The 23,120-nt window shown below is 36.8% G+C and overlaps 1 protein-coding gene across 1 annotated transcript in view; it reads right to left on the reverse strand.

The window, feature by feature from the left end:
• The window catches only part of DOK6 (docking protein 6), a 203,054-nt gene that overhangs the window by 93,580 nt on the left and 86,354 nt on the right, over nucleotides 1-23,120 (reverse strand). Inside the window, exon 2 of the mRNA XM_059469020.1 lies at nucleotides 16,535-16,642. Coding sequence (XP_059325003.1) covers nucleotides 16,535-16,642 — 108 coding nt within the window. The remainder of the gene's footprint in view (nucleotides 1-16,534; nucleotides 16,643-23,120) is intronic.

A 23,120-nucleotide genomic window follows, 5' to 3' on the forward strand; every position in this document is an offset into this window, starting at 1 on the left:
GTCTGGTTCAGTTTTAGTGCATGTCTGTGCCAAGAGACTAGGAAACCATCTGAAAAGCATCCTGATAGATTTCACAAGTCTAACTCCACTTGTCTCTAGTTACATCAACTGTAATTTAATTCCAGAAAAGCCATGCTGCAGATATCTACTAAATAATTCAAGTGTAGGAAAACTACTAATATAAGAAAGCCTTTGGTGCCATGTAGCCATAGCAGGATACACAGGTATAGGCTGATGATCAAGGAAATTATTTAGGACTGTTATATGTAAAATAAAATCTCTGAACAGCACACACAGGTCAGTTACATCTGTCTAGCCAGAAAAGATCAGATAATAGATTTCTAGTAAGAAACTTCCGGTCTCTCTAAAACACTGTAGTCCTTGCCTGTCAACCTTAAGTCTTTTTCAAAGAGCATTTTTTATCCAGGTAAATAACAGGAAATAATTACAAGATCACAATTTCATTATACTAGCAAAATATTTTATATTATGAAACTGTTACTGTCAATGCATCTTAAAACACCTATAATTTAAAATGTTTGGGTGTTTTGTTATCATTTCAGTATCTTAGTTATATTCTTAGATATGAAAAGATATTAAATTCCAAAATAGACTTAATTTAAACAAAGGCTTATATTAACTGAGATGCACTGCTTCTAAACAGTATTTATGTATTTTTCTTCTTTTCTGATTACTTTCTTTGGAACTATGTTTATTTCTTTCAAAGAGGAAGGATTTTAGGAAAAATTCAATACACTTTCTCTTTAATTTATAACACTTCATTATTGACAAACACTGAACATTTTTTGTTTGCTTCTTGTACTAAAAATCTGTTCTAGTCATGCAGCTGCAGATGTAGGATTTCCTTTTGTATTACATGGATTTGTAGACTGTACATATATAACACATTGTGGGGTCTGGTTCTCAAATTATACATTTAAATAGATAAGTCTTCCACAATTACAGAAATATTACTTCCAAATCACTTATTATATCTGCATCTCTACAAAAATTACAATTCCACGGTAAATATGAAAGGAGATCCAAAAGAGATGAAAACCACAAAAACCATGAATAAAACCTTAAGTGCCCCATTCTGGGTTATATCTTATTTGAATTCTTCCAAACATGTGCCTCTCATATAAAACTGGGAGGGAAATGATTCTGCAATTCCATCTACTGAATGTTATTTCCACTGTGCAGAGTCCTGGAAATTGCCTGGGCAGAAGAAAAGGTCTGAATTTACATAAATGGGTTTCTGTTTTGCATTGCACAGTACCTTCCTGTCATTTAAGTTCTAACTAGAAAAAATAGAAGCAGAAGAGAAAGCTATAAAATGCAATCATTTATCCTCTTATTTCCTAATAATGGCCCACATACGACCATCTGTTGTGTAATACCACGCAAGCAGTAACGTGACAGAGCAAAAGCCATCACAGGGACAAGGAGCAGGGACTCCAGTGAGGGATGCCCCGACAGTAAAGAACCACCCCAAACCAGAAACAGCATGGCAACAATAAGAGAGTGATATAAAAAGCAAGGGCCACGGCAACTATCACAGCAAGAAAAGCGCAAAGGAGGCACCAATATGCTGCTCCAGTCTGCAAAGGGAGAACACAAGATGTTGGCTCAGTACAGATCAGAGGACCACAGAGAGGATCACAAAGCATCTAAACATCTGCCTCCAGCTCAGCTTTCAGTGCCACTATCTGCAGCTAGCAGTGGCTTCTTTGACACTGCTAAATCCAATTGCCACAGAGTAGAAGTTTTGTTACAGCTTTGGATGGAGCTGGATGTGATTTGGGCTCTTAAAAAAAGGCAGTGTGCTGCCTGAAAAGCATTAAAACCTTTGAGACTGGGGAAATGGCTGCATTAACAGAAGCACAGACCATAAATCAAGGAAAGTGACTTTTTTTTTTTTTTTTTTTTTTTTTTTTTTTTTTTTTACTCAGTATTCATTAGATCACATTTCTAATATCCTGCCCAGTTTTGGGACTCCAATGAAAAAGTGACTCCAATGACAAAGTGAGTTCAGCAGAGGCTCCCCAGGACAGCCAGAGCTGCACCTCTTGCCCTGTGGGGTGCAGAGGTTGAAGGAAGAGGCTGCTCCATCCTGCAGCAGGGATGGCTTTGGGAGCATCTAACTGCAGTACCCCCAGTGCCAGCAGGGAGATTATTGAGGAGACAGAGCCAGGCTCGTCACAGCTGTGCCTGGGGGGAGGAAAATGAGCAATGGGCATAAACTGAGACAAGAGATGTTCAGGCTGCATATGAGAAGTGATGTTCCCACCATGAAGACAGCCCAGCAGCGGGACAGGCAGCCCAGTGAGGCTCTGCAATCTCCATCCTTGGAGACTCAATTGGACACTGCCCTGTGCAACCACGTTTGCTCAGACCTTGGACCTCGGAGGTGGCTCTGCTGTGAGCAGGAGCTGGACAAGAAAACTCTTCATAAGAAATAACTTCTAAATCTAAGAAAGGGATACTAATAGACCTGCAAGGATATTTGGACCTTTGTGAGTTTGGATAAACCCTTATGGTATTAGGCCATTCAGAGTATTTAAGATGAAACACATTTCCACAACATCAGCATATATTGCACAAAACCAGCAATAGGACAAGGAGATGCAAGAGACTGGAGAACAGGACTTAAGGTTAAAATGTACTAAGAGGCAGAAAAAAAGGAAAAAAAAACCTATTTAATGAAAGAATAGCAAATCTTAAAGCATAAGATTACAAGAGAAACATAATAAGGGAGAAGAGAAATCCCAAGATCAGAGAAGTGAAAGAATGGATCATAAAAGAGCAAAAACAATTCAGAATGAGAACAGAAGAGTTTTCCCCATAACTGCATGTGGATTTACCCTTGGAAAAGGAGTTGTTATGGTAACAACACTCTCCAGGACTATTGCCAAAGAGTGGCATATCAACCTCCACATTACGCCTCTAGGGCAGGTCTCCAGCTGCTATTTCAGAAGAGTAAGTTTTTAAGAAACTTCTACCAAGTAAATGTTCATTCCTCTAAGTACTGAAAGGAAAACACATCTATAACAACAGTAAGAATCTTGTCTGTTAACTGAAAAAGCACATCATAAAAAAAAAAAAAAAACCAAAACACAAAACTGGGCAGAATTAATGAATATATTTAAAATAAATCAGGCTAAGTATTAGGCAGTAATGCCAGGGCAAAAAAGAAAACTTTGATGGGAAGAAAGATGTGTAGATCTGATAGTAGTACGATGATGAATAATTCCTTCTTATCCTCCAGATAAAATTGAGATTTAAAAAAATGCATGTTTGAATTTTTCAGCATTTTTAGAAAACCTAGATGACATTATGTAAATTTAGACTGAATACAAAATAAAATAATGATTTTAATTCCTCCAAATTTAAATAAATGGAAGAGAAATAAAAATTATTACTATTTACAACTGTAGTGGGTTGACCACTGGCCAAACTCCAGTGCACTCATGAAAATCATTTACTCATCTTCCTCTGCTATAACTGGAGCAGAGGAGGAGAAAAATCCAGTTAAAATAAAGCTCATGGGGTTGAGATTAGGCTTAGGAGAAGGGGAAAGCAGGCTCAAAATTTTAAAGGGTATAAAGAAAACTTCTCTCCATTCTTTAAGTTTTAACTATTTCTAAGTATTAGAACATCTGACTTTCATATGGGCTACAGCCTGGTACCCAGTTTCATGGTGTGCTATAACTGATCACTCACCACATAAGCAGTTACAAACTCTTAATTTCGTCTCAATGAACTCTAAAAAAATTAAGGATGGAAAACAATCTTCCTCTGACTTTTGTTATGCTACTTTAAATGCTAAATTGATTGACAGGGTTGGTAAATCAAACCAACCAGTGCAGAGTAAGCATAATAAAGTGATATCAGCTGCCTTTACTAGGCAAAGATGTAGGGATTTTTCCAAGCCAAGTTACTTTCTCTCAAGCCGTGCTGCTGTAATGCTGTCAGGATTGAGCTGCTGCCTAACCCATAAAATCAACCAGCCTGCTGGGATTATTCTGGTTCTGGCTGGTAGCCTGGTGTTTGAAAGTGATAGTTGAAATCTGATCAGTTCATGTGCACATGGACCTATTCCCTTAACAAACATTTTAATTAGGATTTTAAAATACATACTGAAAAAAATGCATTCACACTTCATGGCGAAATTGTACAGACAGTCATTGGCAGAACAAAAAACCCAGTTCTCCTCAATCCCATTTCCTTGCTATCCTAAAGATCCTTTGAAATATGTTTTCCAATCTAACCTTTCATTTTGAAGAGCAATCTGAATACCAGGCTACTGTGCATTCATTAAAATAAAAGGGGAAAAATACAGCCTTCTGTAAAAGTGAATGCTAACAAAATTTAACCTAATGCCTTAATACTAAAACAACACAAATTTTCTAATTTGCAACCCAGGTGCACACTTGAAAAATAACATTGTGCTACAGAGAGATGGCAGAGGGGGAAGATGATTCACAACTGAAATAAAATAGGTTTCACAATTATCCTTTCAAATTTCAGCTGCGATTAAAAAAAATGCTTTCAATATCAAACTTCCTGCCAGAGTTAGTAGGCGTGCAAACCATATTTATGCAATATTTCACTATGAACACTAGATCGTTAGATGAGTGCTAATATCCTTGTGGGGTGAATAAAATACACTGGACACTTAGAAACTGTTTTCAGTTTTCAGAGTTTTCAATTTTGACATTCCCAAAGTACATGATTATGTCCAGATCTGCTCTATTTTTGACCCAAAGGTATTGGTTAATTAAAAGGAATATGTTACTGGTCTTTGAGTGGAAAGAAAAGGAGGAAGGTACTTTTCCAAAACTTCCTTTACATTTTCCTCTCATTTACTTAAGTCAGCTGGCTTGCATAAGTTTCCAAAATTATCTTGTCAGATCAGCTCAATTAAAAATAAGTGTTTATTAACATAGACTAAATTTGAAAACAAATCACTTACATGCAGTAATCACTTGAACGCAGTAAGTAATGTGTATATATAATTCTTCCTGCTGAACTGCAAGTTCAAACCCTAACCACAAAATCTCTCACTGCACTGACAAACTGGGTCAGGAGTGTTGGAGGATCCAAGCAACCACAGGCTTTCCATGCACATCAATTATTGTGCCTGTATCTATGCTGTACATGATGCCAGTGGCCGAGCCCCAGGTGTAATTCCTCTTCATATCTGTTTCAAACTGTGCAAACCTTTATTTTAAGCTGCAGCTCCCTTTAGGCAGATCTTGAAACCATGGGGGAGGCTGGGGTCAGAAGCAGGTGACAAAGGCTGGCTTACCTCTAACATAACACAGGGCGAAAAAATCCCAGCTGCGAACAAACTCATGATGCAGATTTTAAGGACCTCTAAAATGCTGAGTATCTGCTGAACTATCAAGAGATATAGTAAAAAAAAAAAATAATTACATTATCCAGGAAAAGAGACATCTTTTTCTTTGCAGTCCTTATTCTTGGCTTTCTCACCATATTCCAAAGGGGAGAAACACACACACAAGCACAGGACTCAGCTGGGGGCTTGGATGCACTGCTGGCCATGGACAGCAGCAAGGGCTGCAAGCCCATGTGTGTTCATCATAAGCACAACCACAGACATATCCACTAGCTGACAGGTCCTGGCTTGTCTTGTGTCTAGAAAACATCAGTACTTATACACCCAGCACAAAAGTAGTACTATTTAGAACAACTTTCCCCTCCGTTGATTTTTAAAGGTTGTAAATATGCCTCATATTATTTTTATATGAGGCATATTTATATGAGAGTTATTTTTATAACTCTCATCCCAATCCAACAATGCCAGAAGTGGCATTTTGATGCTGATCTTAAATATAAACATCTATGTTAGAGCCATTTCAGATATTTTTGAGGAAGTATTAACTGCAGTAGTCTCCTTATGAGATTCCTCATCAGAAAAATGCATCAACTAGATGCAAAATTACCAGGTATAGAGGAAAATTAATGAGTTTAGTTAAATCTAAATTCAGACCATGTCTGTACACATGTGTGTGCACATACATTCAAAGTGGTCCAGACATCTCTGGGAGAAAAAGGTCAAAGAGAGAAAAATGCCGTAGAGAGAAACTGAGGTAAAAGAAAATTGCAAGAGTGAAGTGATTTGCACGAGAAGAAAAGGAATTATTTTAAGCAGAAATGTAACCCTTCTTTTAGGATTATTTTAAAATAGTTTTGATTTTTTACAAACTTTAAAAAATGTTTTAATTTTATTTGTTTCTAAAATTACCTGAAGTTTGTTAGCCGATAATTTGAAAATTCTTTTAGCTTAATTGTCATTTGGGATAAATTAATTTTGAGTATCTATTATGACAATTACACACAGCTACATTTTCAACTCTAATGCATTTTTAATAACCTTCATCAGCCAGTGATTTGAATTTCAAATTTCCCTCTATGAAGAAGTAAAAATTAGATAGTTTTGTGCTAATTTTCATAATAAATTGCTCTTTATTTACATTGCAAAGCCTCCCTTACTCCAAGTAAACCATAACCTTAAATGAAACTTAGTACTCATAACACTTATTACATTTCATCTCCCTTTATTAATAGAAAACAAATTACAGAGACAAACCTGTTGGCCCTCCCTCATACATCATAACCTTCTGTTTGTACCTGTCTGCTTCCTTTTATAGTGACTGCAGAATAGTCCATGCCTCTTCCCATTTCCACAGCAATATGGTAAACATTCCCCAGCAACACAGACACATAATTCTGAGTAGCTTCAAGGGAAAATGTTGTCATTAGGAAAAAAAAAATCCTCACATAACATATTTTTTTACTGGTGTTGTATTAAAATGCAGTCTAGATAATTAGATCTTTAACTTTCATCATGAACTTTTAGTATTTATGTAGTATACCTACTTTCTACACTTGAATGGTGAAAATAGATTCACAAAGTATTGGAAAAAAATACAAATGCCGAGTCAAGTGCTGAAGGCTAGGAAAGGAAGATCTCAATGTTTGATTGCTAATTCCATAGGCCTAGTTTACCATTTTCCTATTGTTTATGGCAGTGGGCCCCACTGGGTCTGACTTATGGCCTTCCTACCCTGTATCTTATGACAAATATCTTTATGTTTATTGGTACCTATGCTACACTTATTATGATACAAATTGTCATAAATATATGAATGCATTTGATTTTCCATCACTATTTTTCACCACAGTCAGAATAAATGGTGAATACCATTCTGCTAAGCAGAGGCTTTTTAAATTTGCTGGACTGTCATAAATTCATAATGTTTTTCTGACTTAGTGGTATGATCTGACTTCTCAAGGTTCTTCTGTAATGGTCATCACACAATCATATTTCACAAAGATAGTTTCAAAAATATTAATTATCTTTTACAACTTCCTTGCTTCTGAGACGTGTGGATTATATTGGCAGGGAAGAAACAAGGAATTGCATGGTGAAAGCAAAAGAAAGTAAAAAAAGTCCTTTAAACTTTTGATTTGAATTCAATATATCCAGATTTCGCTTTTCACTTGCATTGAAAAGGGGATTTTGGTTAGTGCAAATCTCCACAGCAAGCCCAGCTGTTTTATATTCTAGCTCAATTCTTTCTTCTTGATTTCTCCCCCGAGGACCAATAAGGACCTGCTTCAGAGACCTCAATTCCAGTCTCTCGCCTCCTAAGTGCCTCTCCCCCAGCTTCATCAGGGTCTCTGCTACTGAAACCCTCTCTTCCAAACACACGCTCTTCCTGTTGTGGAACTGGCCTCTCCTGGGCCGTGTCTGAGACGCGAATATCTCCCAGCTGCTGGAACAAATGAGGCAGTGCTATTGGAGAGCAATTTACTTGGGTGTAAAAACCTGAACAATCTCTTCTTGCTTTCTGTTTATGTGCATCTGCCCTGCTGCACAGACTTTTTTTACCAGGTACAGTCGAGCTGAAGTGACAGACCATGTCCATGCTCTTTGCTTGCTTGTTCACCTCCCTCTCATTGTTGGGATTGCTATCTCTGCACCAGTCTCCCTGGCTTTGTGCAGTCAATTAAAATAGATTTATTACTTTTAGTAATATATATTTTCTTCAAAATCTCCCCATCCCATTCTTCACTTCAGCATTTCTCATAGCAATTATTTGAGCAGCCAGCTTTCCATCGACCTTGGAGTGTCTCACAGCTTTCTAAAGGATAAGGTGCTTCATAGAGTGCCAGAACATTTATTCCTTTATTTCTCTCCCACATTCTAACATTTTGTCTATTTCTTCTCTTAAGTTTTAATTCAACCATTTTCCTTTTCATGTGACCAAGTGCCAGAGGAGATACATACAGAGAATGGCTCCATGATCTCACCTCAAACACCTGTCCCTGTACTAGTCTATAAAAATGATAAGTAGTTTTTACAATGAATACCAGTCTTTAGCCCTGAATGAACTGAGGGAAACATATTCCATTACTCAAGAGAGAAAATTATCAAATTATCTGAATTTCCATCACATTCAAAGTTTTACAGATGACACAAAACATTTTAGCTGTCAAAGTCAGAAGTCCTTTCAAAACATATGCACAAAATACAGGTTTGCAAGGCCTTGAACTTTGCCAAAACATGGCTAGGTTTCCATGGCAAAATCAGAATATACATAGCTGACACACAGGCCATCATATCCTCTACTATAAAGCAATAACACTAGAGCAGTTTAAAGCAAAGTTCTCCTGAGATTGTTTTAAGAGACACTAGAAAGATTAAGTATATTTTTTCCACCACTTAAATAAACTCAGGAGAGGGCAAGACCAGTTTGACACAATGCACGCAGCACAGAGTTATACCAAGAACAATAGTAGCAACTTTAGTGACATAAACTTCATTGGTCACAGAAAAATCTGTGTTGGATGGAAACCCTGGAGATCATCTGGTCCATCTTGAGTGCAGGCTCTTCAATTAGATTACAAAAGGCCTAGCCAACCTAGGTCTTCAAGATTTCCAGTGTGGAAATATTGACCTCTCTGCTTAGCCTGCTCTCATGTTTAGTTGCTCTAAATATCAGTTGGCTATTCTTTTTTTATGCCTTGTATCAAGCTGATTTCCCCTGAAACAACCTCTGCCATTGCCTCTTGTCCTTCCCCTGAGAACACCTCAGCCACCCTATCAAAATTGGAGTGCTGTGATTAGATGCCCACAGGCATTCTTTTCTCACTAATGCAAATCTTGTTCCTTCAGTCTTGCCTCAGGTTCTCCAGCCTCCAACTTCCTCACTGACGCTCTCTGGAGATTTCTTCCTGTCTTTAATAGAGCAGTGAGGGGACCAGAATCAGACACAATATTACAGGTCAGGCTCAGTATGCTGAGAGTCCTCATGCTGCTGCCCATCCTCCTGCTGAGGTTTTCCAGGACATGGTTTGCTTCATTGCTGCCACACAGCTGCTCAGCTCACTGCCCAACGGGATCCTCGGGGCCTTTGCAGCAGAGCTGCACTCCAGACAATTAGTTCCCAGCCTCTTCTATGCTTTAGTAATCAGGCTGCAGGCGCAGGACTTCTTGTTTAGCTTTCTAGAGGTCACAGAGCATCCAGCCCTGGAGATATTAAAAAAACAACTGGACATGGCCATGAGCAATGTGATGTGACTGATGCTGCTTTGAGCAGAGGATTGAACTAGATGTTCACTAAATGTGAACAATTCACAGGTCCTGAATTGTTCTGTAGTCCAATAACATTTTACATTTGGTTTAACATTATATATTTTTTTACATTATATATTTTTTGTCCTCCAGCTGAAATGTTTAAACATTGCCCCCCTACCCAGTATAACTTTTTCCAAGTAATACGTTCAGTCTTCCAGCTTCATTTAATACTTAATATAATGGGAATATATTATTCTATTTAAATAGCTGATTTGTAAGATCAGACTGTCCCTTTTGCTGCAAAACTGTACATACAAACTCAGCTATTACTACGAATTTTCTGTATTACACTGTACATGGCTCTTCATATAAGAACCACCCCTAACAAGTCTTGGTGTTGCTTTGTGTTACAAGTAAAGATTATCCTTAATTTTCCTACAATTATTTCCTTCCTTGATACTCAGATTCAGCCACTGATGCCACTTTTGAGGAATTCAACACCACACGTTGACACTTACTTAACCTGCGAATTTACACTTCAAATGAATACATTGTGACTTAAACGTTTAGATGGATGAATGGATACAGGAAGGGACTCGTAGGATCACTTATGCATTTTAGGTCCATATTTGTAGGATTTAAGGTCCTGTCAGCATGCTCAACTTGTAGATTTCTTCATTACATTGTTAAGGAAAGAAGATGTTATTGCCTTGATATAAACTTTGTAAAAAATTATTTTATTTGTTTGTATGCTGCCCTTTGATGTGCTCAGACTCTATTAACGGCTTTATTACCAGCACAGCTCCAATTATTCCTGCAATTTGCTTTCTGGTACACAGAATGCTAGCTTTGAACAACCATGTTGTTCAAATACTTCTATATTTTAAGAGGCATCTGATAATTACTGCAAATCTTTTTGTTTGGTGACAGAACTGTAGCTATTTTGCTAGCAGTTATTCATTTAAATAGGGTTCATTTTAATTTCATTGGCTGAGTAATAGCAGCCTATGGAAGCAATGTCCTTCATAACCTTCCCATACCAGCCACATGATTTTGCTACAAGATATTACTTGAAAGTGGTGTAAACAAATATCTGAAGATAATTACATGTCAAAATGTGGAAAAATAGAGATATGATTTTCAGGAATATTTAGTTACCTCTGCTGTGGAAGACTTGGCAAAATACGGATGTAAAAACTACACAAAGTATATTTGAGCACCTCTTTCAATCTCAAAGAGCAACGAATTAAAAAAAAACCTGTTAAATTTCTAATTATTTGCAGATAAAAAACTTAAAATATATTATTCAAAACTAACATAATCACACACACACACTCATTGAGGTCATTAGAAAATACTACACTGAGATCAGTATTTTGAATTTTTTGAAAGAAGTTCTGGAAAAAAAAAAATTACCATCATTAATAAGGGAAGAAGAGGGGAAGGAAAAAGTGTTCTAAATCTGGGGTGGTTTTCAAAGCAAACAACATCTGTGAATGTGACCAGATCTTCATAAGGTATTCCTGTTTAGCTTTCATCAAATATGATTTTTTGAGTGAATTTAACTAGATGAGAAAATAAAGACTTATTGAGGAACTATAGATAACTAACTAATAGTAGAAGCAGAATGGTCAGCAGAGAAAAACTAGGCAGGCTTTAATTTGAGATTGTGAAAAACAGAGAGCATAACAATTATACCAAGAAAAAAAAACTGCAGAAGGGGAATTCAAATATTTAAATTTATTTGTAAATCAAGTGTCTTAACATATCTTATCATAAAAAGCACAAGAATTAGGCCCAGCACATTACATTTTGGTGGCTGACCACCTTTTTTTTCCAGAACACCTTTACAGCTGAGAAACCATGCAATATTATGAGAAATAGTAGTAACGTGCCAGATTATAGAAGTCCATAAGGAAACTTGCACAACTTCTGCTTTGTAGTGAACATGAGCAACATAAGAATCTCAAATACTCCACAGCAAAGCAGAACTCTTGGGCTAAACTAGAATAAAAGTAGAGCAGCTCACATTTCTTTAGCAATAAGATTATTTAGGCAACTTGGCAATGACTAGAGAACATGAAGGAAAAAAACAAACCAGAACAACCCAAAGGCAACTAAGTGGAAATAATGAGAGAGAAGTTCTTATGATTATGATTATTATAGTATATATATAGCTACCATATACAAGCATTTTTATTTTTCATGTCAGGGCTGTAATTACATTTGAGAATTGTGGGAGCTAGCACCTATACGACTGTGGCAAAATTCAGTGGTTTTCAAAGCAATCAGGAAGTCACTTATCTTGAATAAGCACCTCATGATTTAAGGTCATCTCAGTTAGAGACCAGGAACTGTGCTGTACAAGAACAAATATCTCATTGCTCCTGCATTCTGTGTGTAACTGCACAAAGGGAACCTGTCCCATCCTTCCTCCAACCAAACAGGACTGTCTGAGTGTGCAAACATGCACACAGGAGACATTAATGCCAAGAAGTGTTCAAGATGCTGCTGCAGCTGGTACAAGAACTTGCTATAAATCACTGGAATTGCATTCCACAAGTTTCTTCAGGACAATCGAACTATGAAATAAAATTGTAGGGTATCTACCATTGTGTGGCCCTGGTCACAAATTTAATCCAGTAAACTACAGTTAGAAGGCTACTGCTGTTCTTTTTCTTGATTATTATCTATTTTTGTGGACACATATTATATAATGTGCTTAACACCATCTGTCCCATACACATTTTTGAGTATCAGAAGTTGTTGCTAAAATGTTTTGCAATTTATTTCCTTTTGCACTTGCAGATTTATATAAAGCACATAATAATCGAGCATAATGACAGGAAAAACAACATAAATCTAAAAACCTTACCCTACTTTAATCTTGCTAACTTAAAACTCAAAACCTTGGAGATAGCTGTTGTTTACACAATCTTAACAGAGCAATCTCTCATATTGGGAGGGATTAAATCAGTAAGTCTTGATCTCTATGCCAGATGTCAGCTATTTATTTATTTGAAGGGTAAGCACACTAACACTGACAGATTCAAGCTTGTCTTGCTCCAAGACAGCTACATCTTGTCAGGGACTGACCCAACCCCCAACACCTTCACTTCATATTAAGGCTGTTTAGCTTATAAGTGAAGAAGAAGCATGCATGAATGGAACTGGACATTTTACAAAGAATGGAAGAATCCTTATCTGTTGATTCCCATTTTGGTATTTATGGATTACCATTAGTAATTCAGTTATATCATCCTTAAGTGGCATTTGGGCTCTTGAGTAATTCTGTTCTCTGTGTAGCTGGGCCTCAAGTACCCATGATCAAGTTTATAACACAAAGATATATCTGCAGAACCCCTCCCCACATACCTACACCAGAGCATGTCACTTTTCTCTACAGTAAACCCCAATGTGAAAGTGTTCATTTCTACTCTCTTTCTTGCACATTTGCTTCATGCTCTGGGGTCTTTGGCAAGGTTTTTGATCCTGATGGGTCAGAATCTATAATGGTTAGTTGCTCTTCAAGCTCTACTTTGCTCTTTCTAATTCTGCTTTGACAATTACTTTGCCAACTGTGTAATGCTTTTCCTAGTTCATTTGGATACAGTCCAGGTTTGGACGTTTGATCTCTCATTTGTAGTAATCTTCATGTTGATTTGCTGCAATGCTCCTGAAAGCCACTCCAAATGGATTACAGGCACTGGTACTGCCTGATCAGTATGTCTCCAAAGAATGAAAAATTCACTTTTTATATACCTTTTATCTTCTATTACAGAAGTAAAAAATCTTTTTTTATTTTTGTTTTAAGTTGGTAAAGCTGCGGTGTCTGTTTTTGGTCATTTCTGATAAGGCAGGGGTGGCTACCAAGAACATACCCACCCCTGGCATGGATGCAGAGCTATTGCTATCTTGTCCCCTCTTTGGAGGGAGCGATGGGAGTCAACACAGCTGTTCTGCACAACCTCCACAATGAATGTTCAAGGGAAAACAGAACAGCAAAGCCATAAACTTACCTGAGAAAGACTGAAATGGTCTAAATTTACAGTAATGAGAAGTTTTAATTTGATACCAGAAACTGCAAGGAACAGATGAGGTCACGTTTTGGCTAACAAATGTAATATGCACTGCTGCTGTTAGGAGGCACTTGTCTAGGACTAAGGTCATTACTGTTATTTATAGTAAGAAAATTACTAGCAAAAAAAACCAACACCAAAGCAATGCACAACAGCAATTTACAGAATTACAGAATAGCAAATAAACCCATAAATAGTATGGATACTTGGGAGGGGATAGAGGGGTGGGGAGGGGAATCAATTTTCTTAAGAGGACAGCTTTTTTACTCATTAATGACTATTTCTTTAGCATATGTAAACCAGAAAATCTCTATTTTTAATTATCTTAATTTTGTGTTACCAGTTCTGGGTTTTTTCCTTTGTTTAGCCCCTTCTATAAATCATATTGCCTAGTACACAAGTGTATTACATAAGTATAGGAAATATATATACACTCATCTTGGTCAGTTATTTTTAAGAGGAATTTCATTTGAGCCTCATTTCAAGCTCAAACATGGAAAAGTGGAGACCTTGATGAGTTACTTATTTTGAGGTACTGTTTGTCCTGAATATTGATTTGAACACAGATAAATCAAAGATATTAAGTTTTGGCATATTCTCACTTAAGATGCAAAACTTTTCTTCTATATCTCTGCATAAAAAAGCAAAAAAAACAAACTGCGCAATACCATCTAACTCTGTGCTACTCCTAGGCCTTCTCCCAGGGTAACCCAGACAGATATGAAAGTCTGAAGGACAAAAGTTGCTAGAGAAACAGTGCAGTGTGAGTACCCCTCTACACCAACCTCTTCTAATACTTACCAAGAATTTATATAGGGGAAAGGATCTCAGGGTTTATATGTACAGATTTATATGAATATTAGCAAATAAACAGAGCCTCTTGTCCCTTTATGCATGTTGTCTTTCATAAGGAGGCAGGCTTGCAACTTCTATTTTAATCTTTCTTTGAAAGTACTAAGTCTCAGTTCTTCAATATTTAATACTTTTTTCATTGATGCTCAGTTTTCAGAGTTAATCTTCAACTTTTTATACCATATAGCCTCTTTATATTTTGTGAGTGAGAAAGGAAATTGAGAATTTCAAGACAGGGCTAATAGTTTGCACTGACTAGAGATAAATATGCATATTGAACAACTTCAGAATATAATGAACCAATAAAGAGCTCTAGAAAAGAAAGAAAGAAAATCAGGGTATTTTCATCCAACATCAACAATCAAATAACTATATTTGATCCTGTAACAACCTGCACTGTTCCCTCAATAGTCAAGCTTGACTATTCACAACCCATGCACATCTACTTCACCACTATTTTATTTATCAGAATGGAGGCAAGTGAGGAGAACAATCACTATGAAATAATAAAATATCCTTGGGAAAAAAATCAAGCCAGAGAATAAGATTCTGGGTTTCTATTTTGTGATAATATACCTTCAGAAATGATTTCATGGCTTTATTTGAAAAATGGATATAATCCAAGTGAAGAGATACAATTCTGCTTTCTCTGCACCCAGAAACACATTATCCTTTTAAATAGGAAAGAGTATCCATTTCTTTTTCTTTTCTTCCTTTCCTCACAGAGGAGAAAAAGAGGGGGAAAAACAGATAGCAAAGGGTAACACCCCTCCTTTCCATTTGTAAATGGTGACTCTTCCATCAATACTACAATATGCAGCTACATTGGTATCAACATTATTTTTCTAGCTTCTCAAACAATTTCTGCATTTCATATTCTTTTTCTACAATGATGACAGTTGAAAGGCAACATATACAGTCTTTCTGAATCCTTCAACACATTAAGTATGCTATAGGCATAACAGGCTCAAAAAAGAATGAAAAGAAAACAACACAAAAAACTTCCCCAAAGCCTTGCAGAAGAGTTGTGGCTGCATCAGAAGCCCATGTTGGAGCAGGCTCCTGGCCTGTGGACACATGGAGAGAGGAACGTATGCCAGAGATGGCTAGCTGTGAGGACTTGTGTCCCCACAGGGGGACCCATGCTAGAGCAGTCTGGCTACTGGAACTTAAAGGGCAATTTGTAGTTTTATGGTAAAAACATCACACCTGCCTTTGAGAGATCCAGGATTGCATTCACACTTTCTCACTGCTTGCTGTGTGGCCATTGCTTAAGTCATCCTTATGTTTCAACTTGACAGGTTTAATGGAATATCTAACATTGATATGTCATAAAGCCAACAGTGACTTGATAGAAGGCAATGGTACAAGCACTGATCCCCACCTTGTTTTAGGATTAGGCAGCATGAAGTCTACTGACAGACTTGGGGGGGCTGATAACAGTAACTTATGGGACAGAAAGAAGAACTCATGCTCAAATATCTTGTTTCCCATCACAGAAGTGTGAGTGACAGAGAAAGCAGGGAGTACCTCATTCAGCGAATCCTGACTTTTTACTGCTAAAAATCTTTTTGTTGACACAGCTTGTAAATCTTGAGTTCTGGGAAGAACCTTACACATTTGCCTCATAACAACTGAGGCATTTAGCATTTCCAGAATTTGTGTAATACTTAGTTAACAATTATTGATTGAACCTTTGAATAGGTAGCCAATTTTACACATTTCCAAACTATGAGTCTTTAACTAAAAAAACATCATTTTGTCGCTTCAAATACATTGAGGGTTTTGTGCTCATCTGGAAAAAAACCCAGTGTGATATCTCACCTGCATCACTGAGACTTATGGATGTTTTACTCTGCTGTATTGCCAGGATTAGGTTTTCAGCAAGGCTAACACTGTATTGTTTGCAAACCAGACATTGCAAGAACACACTCTTCCCAAGGAAGAGTGGTAAACAGGCAATGCTTCAGTTCACAAGAGAGGCATTACTTACCTTGTGGAAGTTCCTGAAATATGCTGCCTTCTCGTCTGGAAATTTTTCTAGCCTCCTGGGTCCTTTACTGGAAGCCTTCTTGAAAACCAACCAACAACGCCTAAAAATCTGTGAACAAAATCAATGGATTCTATTAGTTTTTCTTTAAAGGCAGACAGTATTACAAATGCATTCAGTTACAAAACTGACTTAGGAAGATATTTTAAAATGACAGTGTTTTATCTTAAGAGTAAAATTTGCAGTTCAAAGAGAAGCTGATTAATGATAATCCTCTAGACTATATTATGCAAGTAAGAGATTAGATATCAATCTAGTTTTATAATCTATGACAGCAGTTTGCTTCATTCTTCTCTCCAGTACTTGGACAGCTCTATAAACAATACCATATGCAATTTTATGTTATTAATTCAAGGATACATTGAAAAAAGTCCCAAACCCAATATCACCCAATGATTCCACTGGCCATACATGAAGAGCCTTAATTCAGTACAAATTCTACAAAATTTAATGACACAGCACAAGAAATATAGTACTGTTAAATTTGGATCAACCATACCTCCCATTACCAAAAAACTAAGTAAATAAAAACCCAAGGAAATTAGAGCAGGAAGTTTTCCCCTCAGTCTGCTGTCTAAACTGAATACAAGCAGAAAACGTAGTGTCATTAAAATAATTAGGCTTAATTAACCACATTATGACATAATACTACTGACACTATCCTGTTGCCACTCTCTAAGATGAATGTTATCAGTCAAAGTAAGTGAATTCTTTTGAAACCCTACCATTGGGCTACAGTATCAATATGGTTAATTATGAAGACTTTTAGAAGAATACATGGTATATAATTAAATCCTCTGCCAGTACATGTATTGCAAAGTGTAGAATTTTCAGGCTTTTTCTACTAAGGTTGTAAAGTGGCAACTGTACAACTGTGCTTTCTATCTTGGAAATTACTTCACCTGTCCTGAGGGAAAGCAAAGACAATATCATATTTCCTGAAAAAAAAAATGACATTACACTTTGGGACATCATAAACCATCTTTATTAGATAGTACTTTCTTCAAATAACATCTTGGCAGTGTTGCAACTTGACTTTACCAAAACTACAGCACTGCTCCCACAGCTATTCCTTGATTAAACATATTAGCTCAACACAATTTTGTGGTGTGAAAAGCTCCACACACAAAGATATGGAATATTCACACTATTTTGACCTTACTAAAAAACAACAGTACCAACTGTCTGAAAGGGGGATATTTATTTATTTAATAAAAGTGTCACTTTTAATAATACTTCTGGCTCTTCTGGGATCCTGGGTGTTTTTAGTCTATGTGTAGTTTCAGTTCATTTCTCTTCCTCTGAGGAAAGTCTTTTCCTATGAAGTGCTTTATCAAGGTGAACACAACTATCTTAATTTCAAATGTTTTCTTGATTCCCTAATTTTCATTATATGCCTTTAATGTCTTACAGTCCTCAAAAAATTCTCTTTAGAAAAGCCAGACCAACCCAAGTCCTCATCTTGGTGGTGGGTTTTAGCATGGTCATGGAATCTGCATTTTGCAGATGACCTGAATTTTTGACAGCTGGTGACAATGAAACTGATAATTTGTGTTGAGTAACAGAAGGTTTTCAAAGGTTGGTGGACGGTTTTGTTTGTTTGTTTGTTTTTCTTTGTTTGTTCATGGTTTTTAAAATATATTTTTATATGTGTATATATGGGAGAGTCATATTTTGTTGCAATGAGAAGTATCAGTTAGATCCAGTACATTAGAAATACTCCTAAAAAAAGATAAAGTATACATCCTAGTCATGGAGTCAGATCTCTCCCTGTGAGGATGAGAACATTGTCTAGATCAAAGGTCATCTAATGCATACTCCAAAGCACTTCCCTTAGTGACAAATGAGCAGGTTCAGACAAATGATGGCTTCATTCTTTTTGTCACTGGATATCAATTTGGGACACTGTGAAAGTGAGTTTGAGGTTTTGCAGATAAGTTGATGAAATTCTAGAGGAACGGTTTGACCTCCTTATAACTGGGAACTGCTATCAAATACCAGGGTTTGATGCTAGTTGTCTTTAAGGATGCTCATCAGCCTTCTCACACATTACAGAACCGAGATGAATTCAAAAGCTTCAGCACACAGATTGCAGGAATGAACAGCCTTTGCTTTTAGAGAACACTGAATAGCAAGAGGAGAGAAACACAAGTTTGTCCTTTAGACAGCAATTGGTTCAATTTATTGGCATCTGTTTTTTCCAGACCTTTAAGAAGAGAAGAGATCTGAAGAATGAAAAGGCCCAAAGAGGACTCCTGATATTCTATGTACTTATGCCAAGATACATCCTTGCATTTGGATTTTATTTTTTGCAACCTAATTTTTAAACTGGTATAAACATGTACAGTTCCATTGCATTTCAGCAGCATTTTACTTTATTATGCCAACAGACACTTTGTATCTTAGTGCTTGAAAAAGCATTAGCATATGAATTTACCTATAAATATGAATAAATAGGTGCAGATGTGAGCACACAGCAAACAAACATTTGCCTTTCATAAGGCACCTCATTGTTATACAGAAGCCTACTCAATTATTCACGAACTGTGAGATACTCTTTTATCCCTGGCCTACTTTAGGATGCCATTGGCTGTAATCAAAACTTCTGAAAGACTTCTAAAGTCCTCAGATAATTGGGTAAGCCATTGTGAGAGAAATCAGCATCAGCCCTTCCAGAACTGAGAGAATTAGAACCACTTGCTGTGTTGTCTCCATAATACTCAGTATTTCCTGTGACACTGTTTTCCACATGTGCTTATTGAAGAAATGCCAAATATTTGATCATTTAATCAGGGTTACATCCTCGGATGAGTTCTCAACTATTCAACAAATATGATTTTAAAATTTTGTATCAAGGGCTAACAACACAAAGTCTGCCCCATGCTATTGCATTTTTTACTGGAGAAATTCAGGAAGATGGCATCAAGTACATGCTGGGTTTAGGTTTTCTTTTATTATTGTATCAATTAGAAAAAACTTGTTCATTACGATCTTGAGAAGGACTCTATTGAAATTACCTGCAGAGCCTTACGCATAGCTGAACCTCTTTAAACAACATCCTTTCTATCTCAGTTTTACAAGATGGGCAAAGCACAAAAAAAAATATTCTTCCAGATTCTATTACCCAGGATGTTGTGCAATTACGTATCAGTAAGCCATGGCAATAACTCAGCACACTTGTGGTCTGGTGAGAACTGATTAGGTTGCCCCTTGTGATAGCACATGGGAATGATTTTGATTACAATGTACGAGCTCGAAGGGGAGAGGAGCCTCTGTCCTCACAATGGACCCTGAGCAGCCTCATCTTGTTACTAAGAGGATTCCATAACCTGGAACAACATTACCTTATCACCCTCCCCTCAAATGATTTCTGAAATCTCTCCAGTCAGAAATTTGACTTCTAATGCTGATACATTTCTATTAATCTTCAGAGATACTTTCTTTAATATTCTACTTGAAACACTACAACAGATCAATTACTTAGGAAATCTGTGCATAATCTTATTTTGATACTTTTTCTTCTGCTTAATATAGTACACAGCTCAGCTCACATTTGCAGCATGATCATATTTTTTAATATTCTTGACTAATATATGCAAAAATTTGGCCTCTGAATGGGCCGTTACTTTTCATGATCACATCATACAATTCTGTGTTATTCTGCCATGGCTGTTCATAACAAATCTATTAAAATATATATTGCAGGAAACCCACTGGCTATTTATTTTTCAGAAAGAAGGAAGTATTTTCCTCTTTTCTAAAATATTTTAAAATAATTGGTTTATAGTGGAAATGTTATGTATGATTTTCAATTTTCCAGATATTTCTAAGGCTTTTTCCTAGCAATTTACAATAAATGCTTTTGAGATTCACATTTCTTTCTATCCACAGCTGTAGCAAATAAAGTTTTCCCAGTCATCACTAATATTTAGAAAAGGGACTTTTATTGACAACTTTCTACACATTACTTCAGAAATTTCACACTCAAACAACCCAACAGAAAACAGAAACAACAAAAAAATCCCCAATGCTTTTTTTTAAATAAAATCACAACACTATAAGCTTTTTTGCCAAATCACTTTAGATGCTGTGCAATCTCTCTGCACCTATCCAAAGGACAGTACAAATGGCAGCTTTCTTGGGTATATTGGAAAACCATCTAATTTTCTGCCACTAGCTGTAGAAACATTTGTCTCTTGAGAGAAACAGCAATGAGTCAGCTCCTAATTACTAACAGAAACCATCACTGACCAGGACAGGCACTGAAGCATCACTCATGGAGCTTTTTGCTGGCATAACCTATCACATTTTCTCACATTTTCTCCCAGGAAGACAACAACATAATAATATTCCGTTCAGCATTTACATCTCATTATCTGCAGGAAAGGCTAGTTGATTTCTCATCCCTGACTTGCCATGTGCATTCTCTCCTGTTTGACAAGACAACATCTGCAGTATACGCATTAAAAACACCAAAATATGAATGTGTTCATGTTTACCTCACTAGTTATCTCCATTAAAAATGAATATTTCTATGGGGTATGTGAGAGAAATGCCGTTTGCTGTGAGATTAAAAAATGTAGTCACAACTTTAAAATATGGCATTCATAATGAGAAAAATAAAAATAGTTGTCACAGTAAAGTCATATTTAACCACTGTTTTGACACCCACCGTTTTTTGATTCTGTGCATAATTTGGCTAAGGGAAAGGAGACAAGAGGTGACACCTTACTGCTTCAGTGAAACTACACTTGTCACACATTCAAGTAAACTTAGGAGAAAATGAAACAGAGTTATTATCTATAAAAAGGCCCAGGAGGAAAATGGGGATCTATACCTCAGCCCAAAGAACAAGTTACAGGATCTAAGCTATTGCTGAGTCAATTCAACAGAACAAAAAAAGCCTGAGCTACAAACCAAAACAGCTCATGGTTGCAATCCACTTACCTGAGCTACCAACATTTGAACAGCTCTGATTTTGCTGTCTACCTTTCTGACAATAGAAATGAAATACAGTTCCCAGTGCACTAATTGGGTGCATTTTGGGTGGCAAATTTGGATTCCTACGAAGAAGCAAGAGAGGCAGAGCACCGCTGCACAGCACTGAGCTCCCAAATTAGCACAGAGGGTGCAGAGTGGCAGGGAATTGAGGCCAGCTCCTGCTCCTTTACACACTGCTGGGAACTCACCTTTCTCCCAGCACCAGGCCAGAGGTACACCACAGCCATCTGATATCCAGCACCCAAACAGGAGGGGCCAAATGAATCCATTGCTGTGCTCAGAAGCAAGAGCTTACCCGCTCCTGCAAGCAGTTCTGGGATGTGGGGCTGAGACTTTACCACAAGACACAATAAGCCTGGGTAGCTTCAATTTTTAGTTGCAATTTTTTTTTGAGTCAAACTCTCCACCTCCTCTTGGCTACTTCAACATATTTTCTTCAAATGTTACCAAACTATCTATCACAAAGCAACCACAATAAAAGAAAAGCTGTTTAAGCTGTCAAGTCAGGATTAAAGAAATCCCACAAATATATACGAGAAAAAAAGACTAGTAGTGTTTCCAATGAGAAATACTGTCTGAAGGTATGCTGTGAATGCTATCCAGCAGGGAAACATTCCTCATATATGATAACCTTGCATATACCCTTGAGCTTCATTTCATCATCCAAATTACAGAGAAAGGTTAAACTTCTAGTTTACAGAGCTTGGGGCATGACCTTCTGCAACAATACAAGTAGGTGTTAGATAATTTTAGTATCATAGTTCAAATCCTAAAATTTCTGATAGCATTTTTTTATTACTAATATTTTGCACATTGCAAATCTGCTGGCATTTAAAGTTAGGAATTGAAGAAATAAAGAAACATCTGCTACAAACTGTTTCATCTAAGATTAGATCAATCCTTGTGGGCTTGATTGCAGTCTGACAATTAGGATGGTTAGAGAGAGATGATTAGGGACAATTCACCCAGTTATAGTATACACACGTCATCTTCTTGCTGCCATAACATGCCATTATAGATTCATATAGATGCTTATAATATACTATAATTTATGGTGTTATAGTCACAGGCTATACATGTAATCCATAAAAGGATTTATTTTATTATTAGGGATTTATGTGAAATTAAAGTACACCATAGCAATTTTCCAACTATTCCTCCACTAGCTAAACTACTCTGTGCATCATGCAAACATTTTAGTTATGGAATCTGAGGGCTTTTTATTTTTATGTGTTTAAAAGAGAGCAGAGGATACATATCTGAACAGATCTGCACTTTGTATTCCTAAGAAAAGTGTTAAATGACTCCATCAATCCTTAAGCACCCCTAGCTTAAAACCTCACCACTGTTGCTTTGTTCTGAAGGACCATCAGAGCAATTCAAGGGCAGAAGAACAGCCTACACAAATAACACACTCTGACTCCACAGCAGTCTGCAGGTCAGCAGAATTTATAACTTACATCTGAATGGATCTTACAGTTACTTAAAAAATCAGTTCTAGTAGCCATTTATTTTGGCTTTCTGCATC

The sequence above is a fragment of the Ammospiza nelsoni genome, chromosome 1, assembly GCF_027579445.1.
Source record: "Ammospiza nelsoni isolate bAmmNel1 chromosome 1, bAmmNel1.pri, whole genome shotgun sequence".
In the NCBI taxonomy this organism is placed as follows: domain Eukaryota; kingdom Metazoa; phylum Chordata; class Aves; order Passeriformes; family Passerellidae; genus Ammospiza; species Ammospiza nelsoni.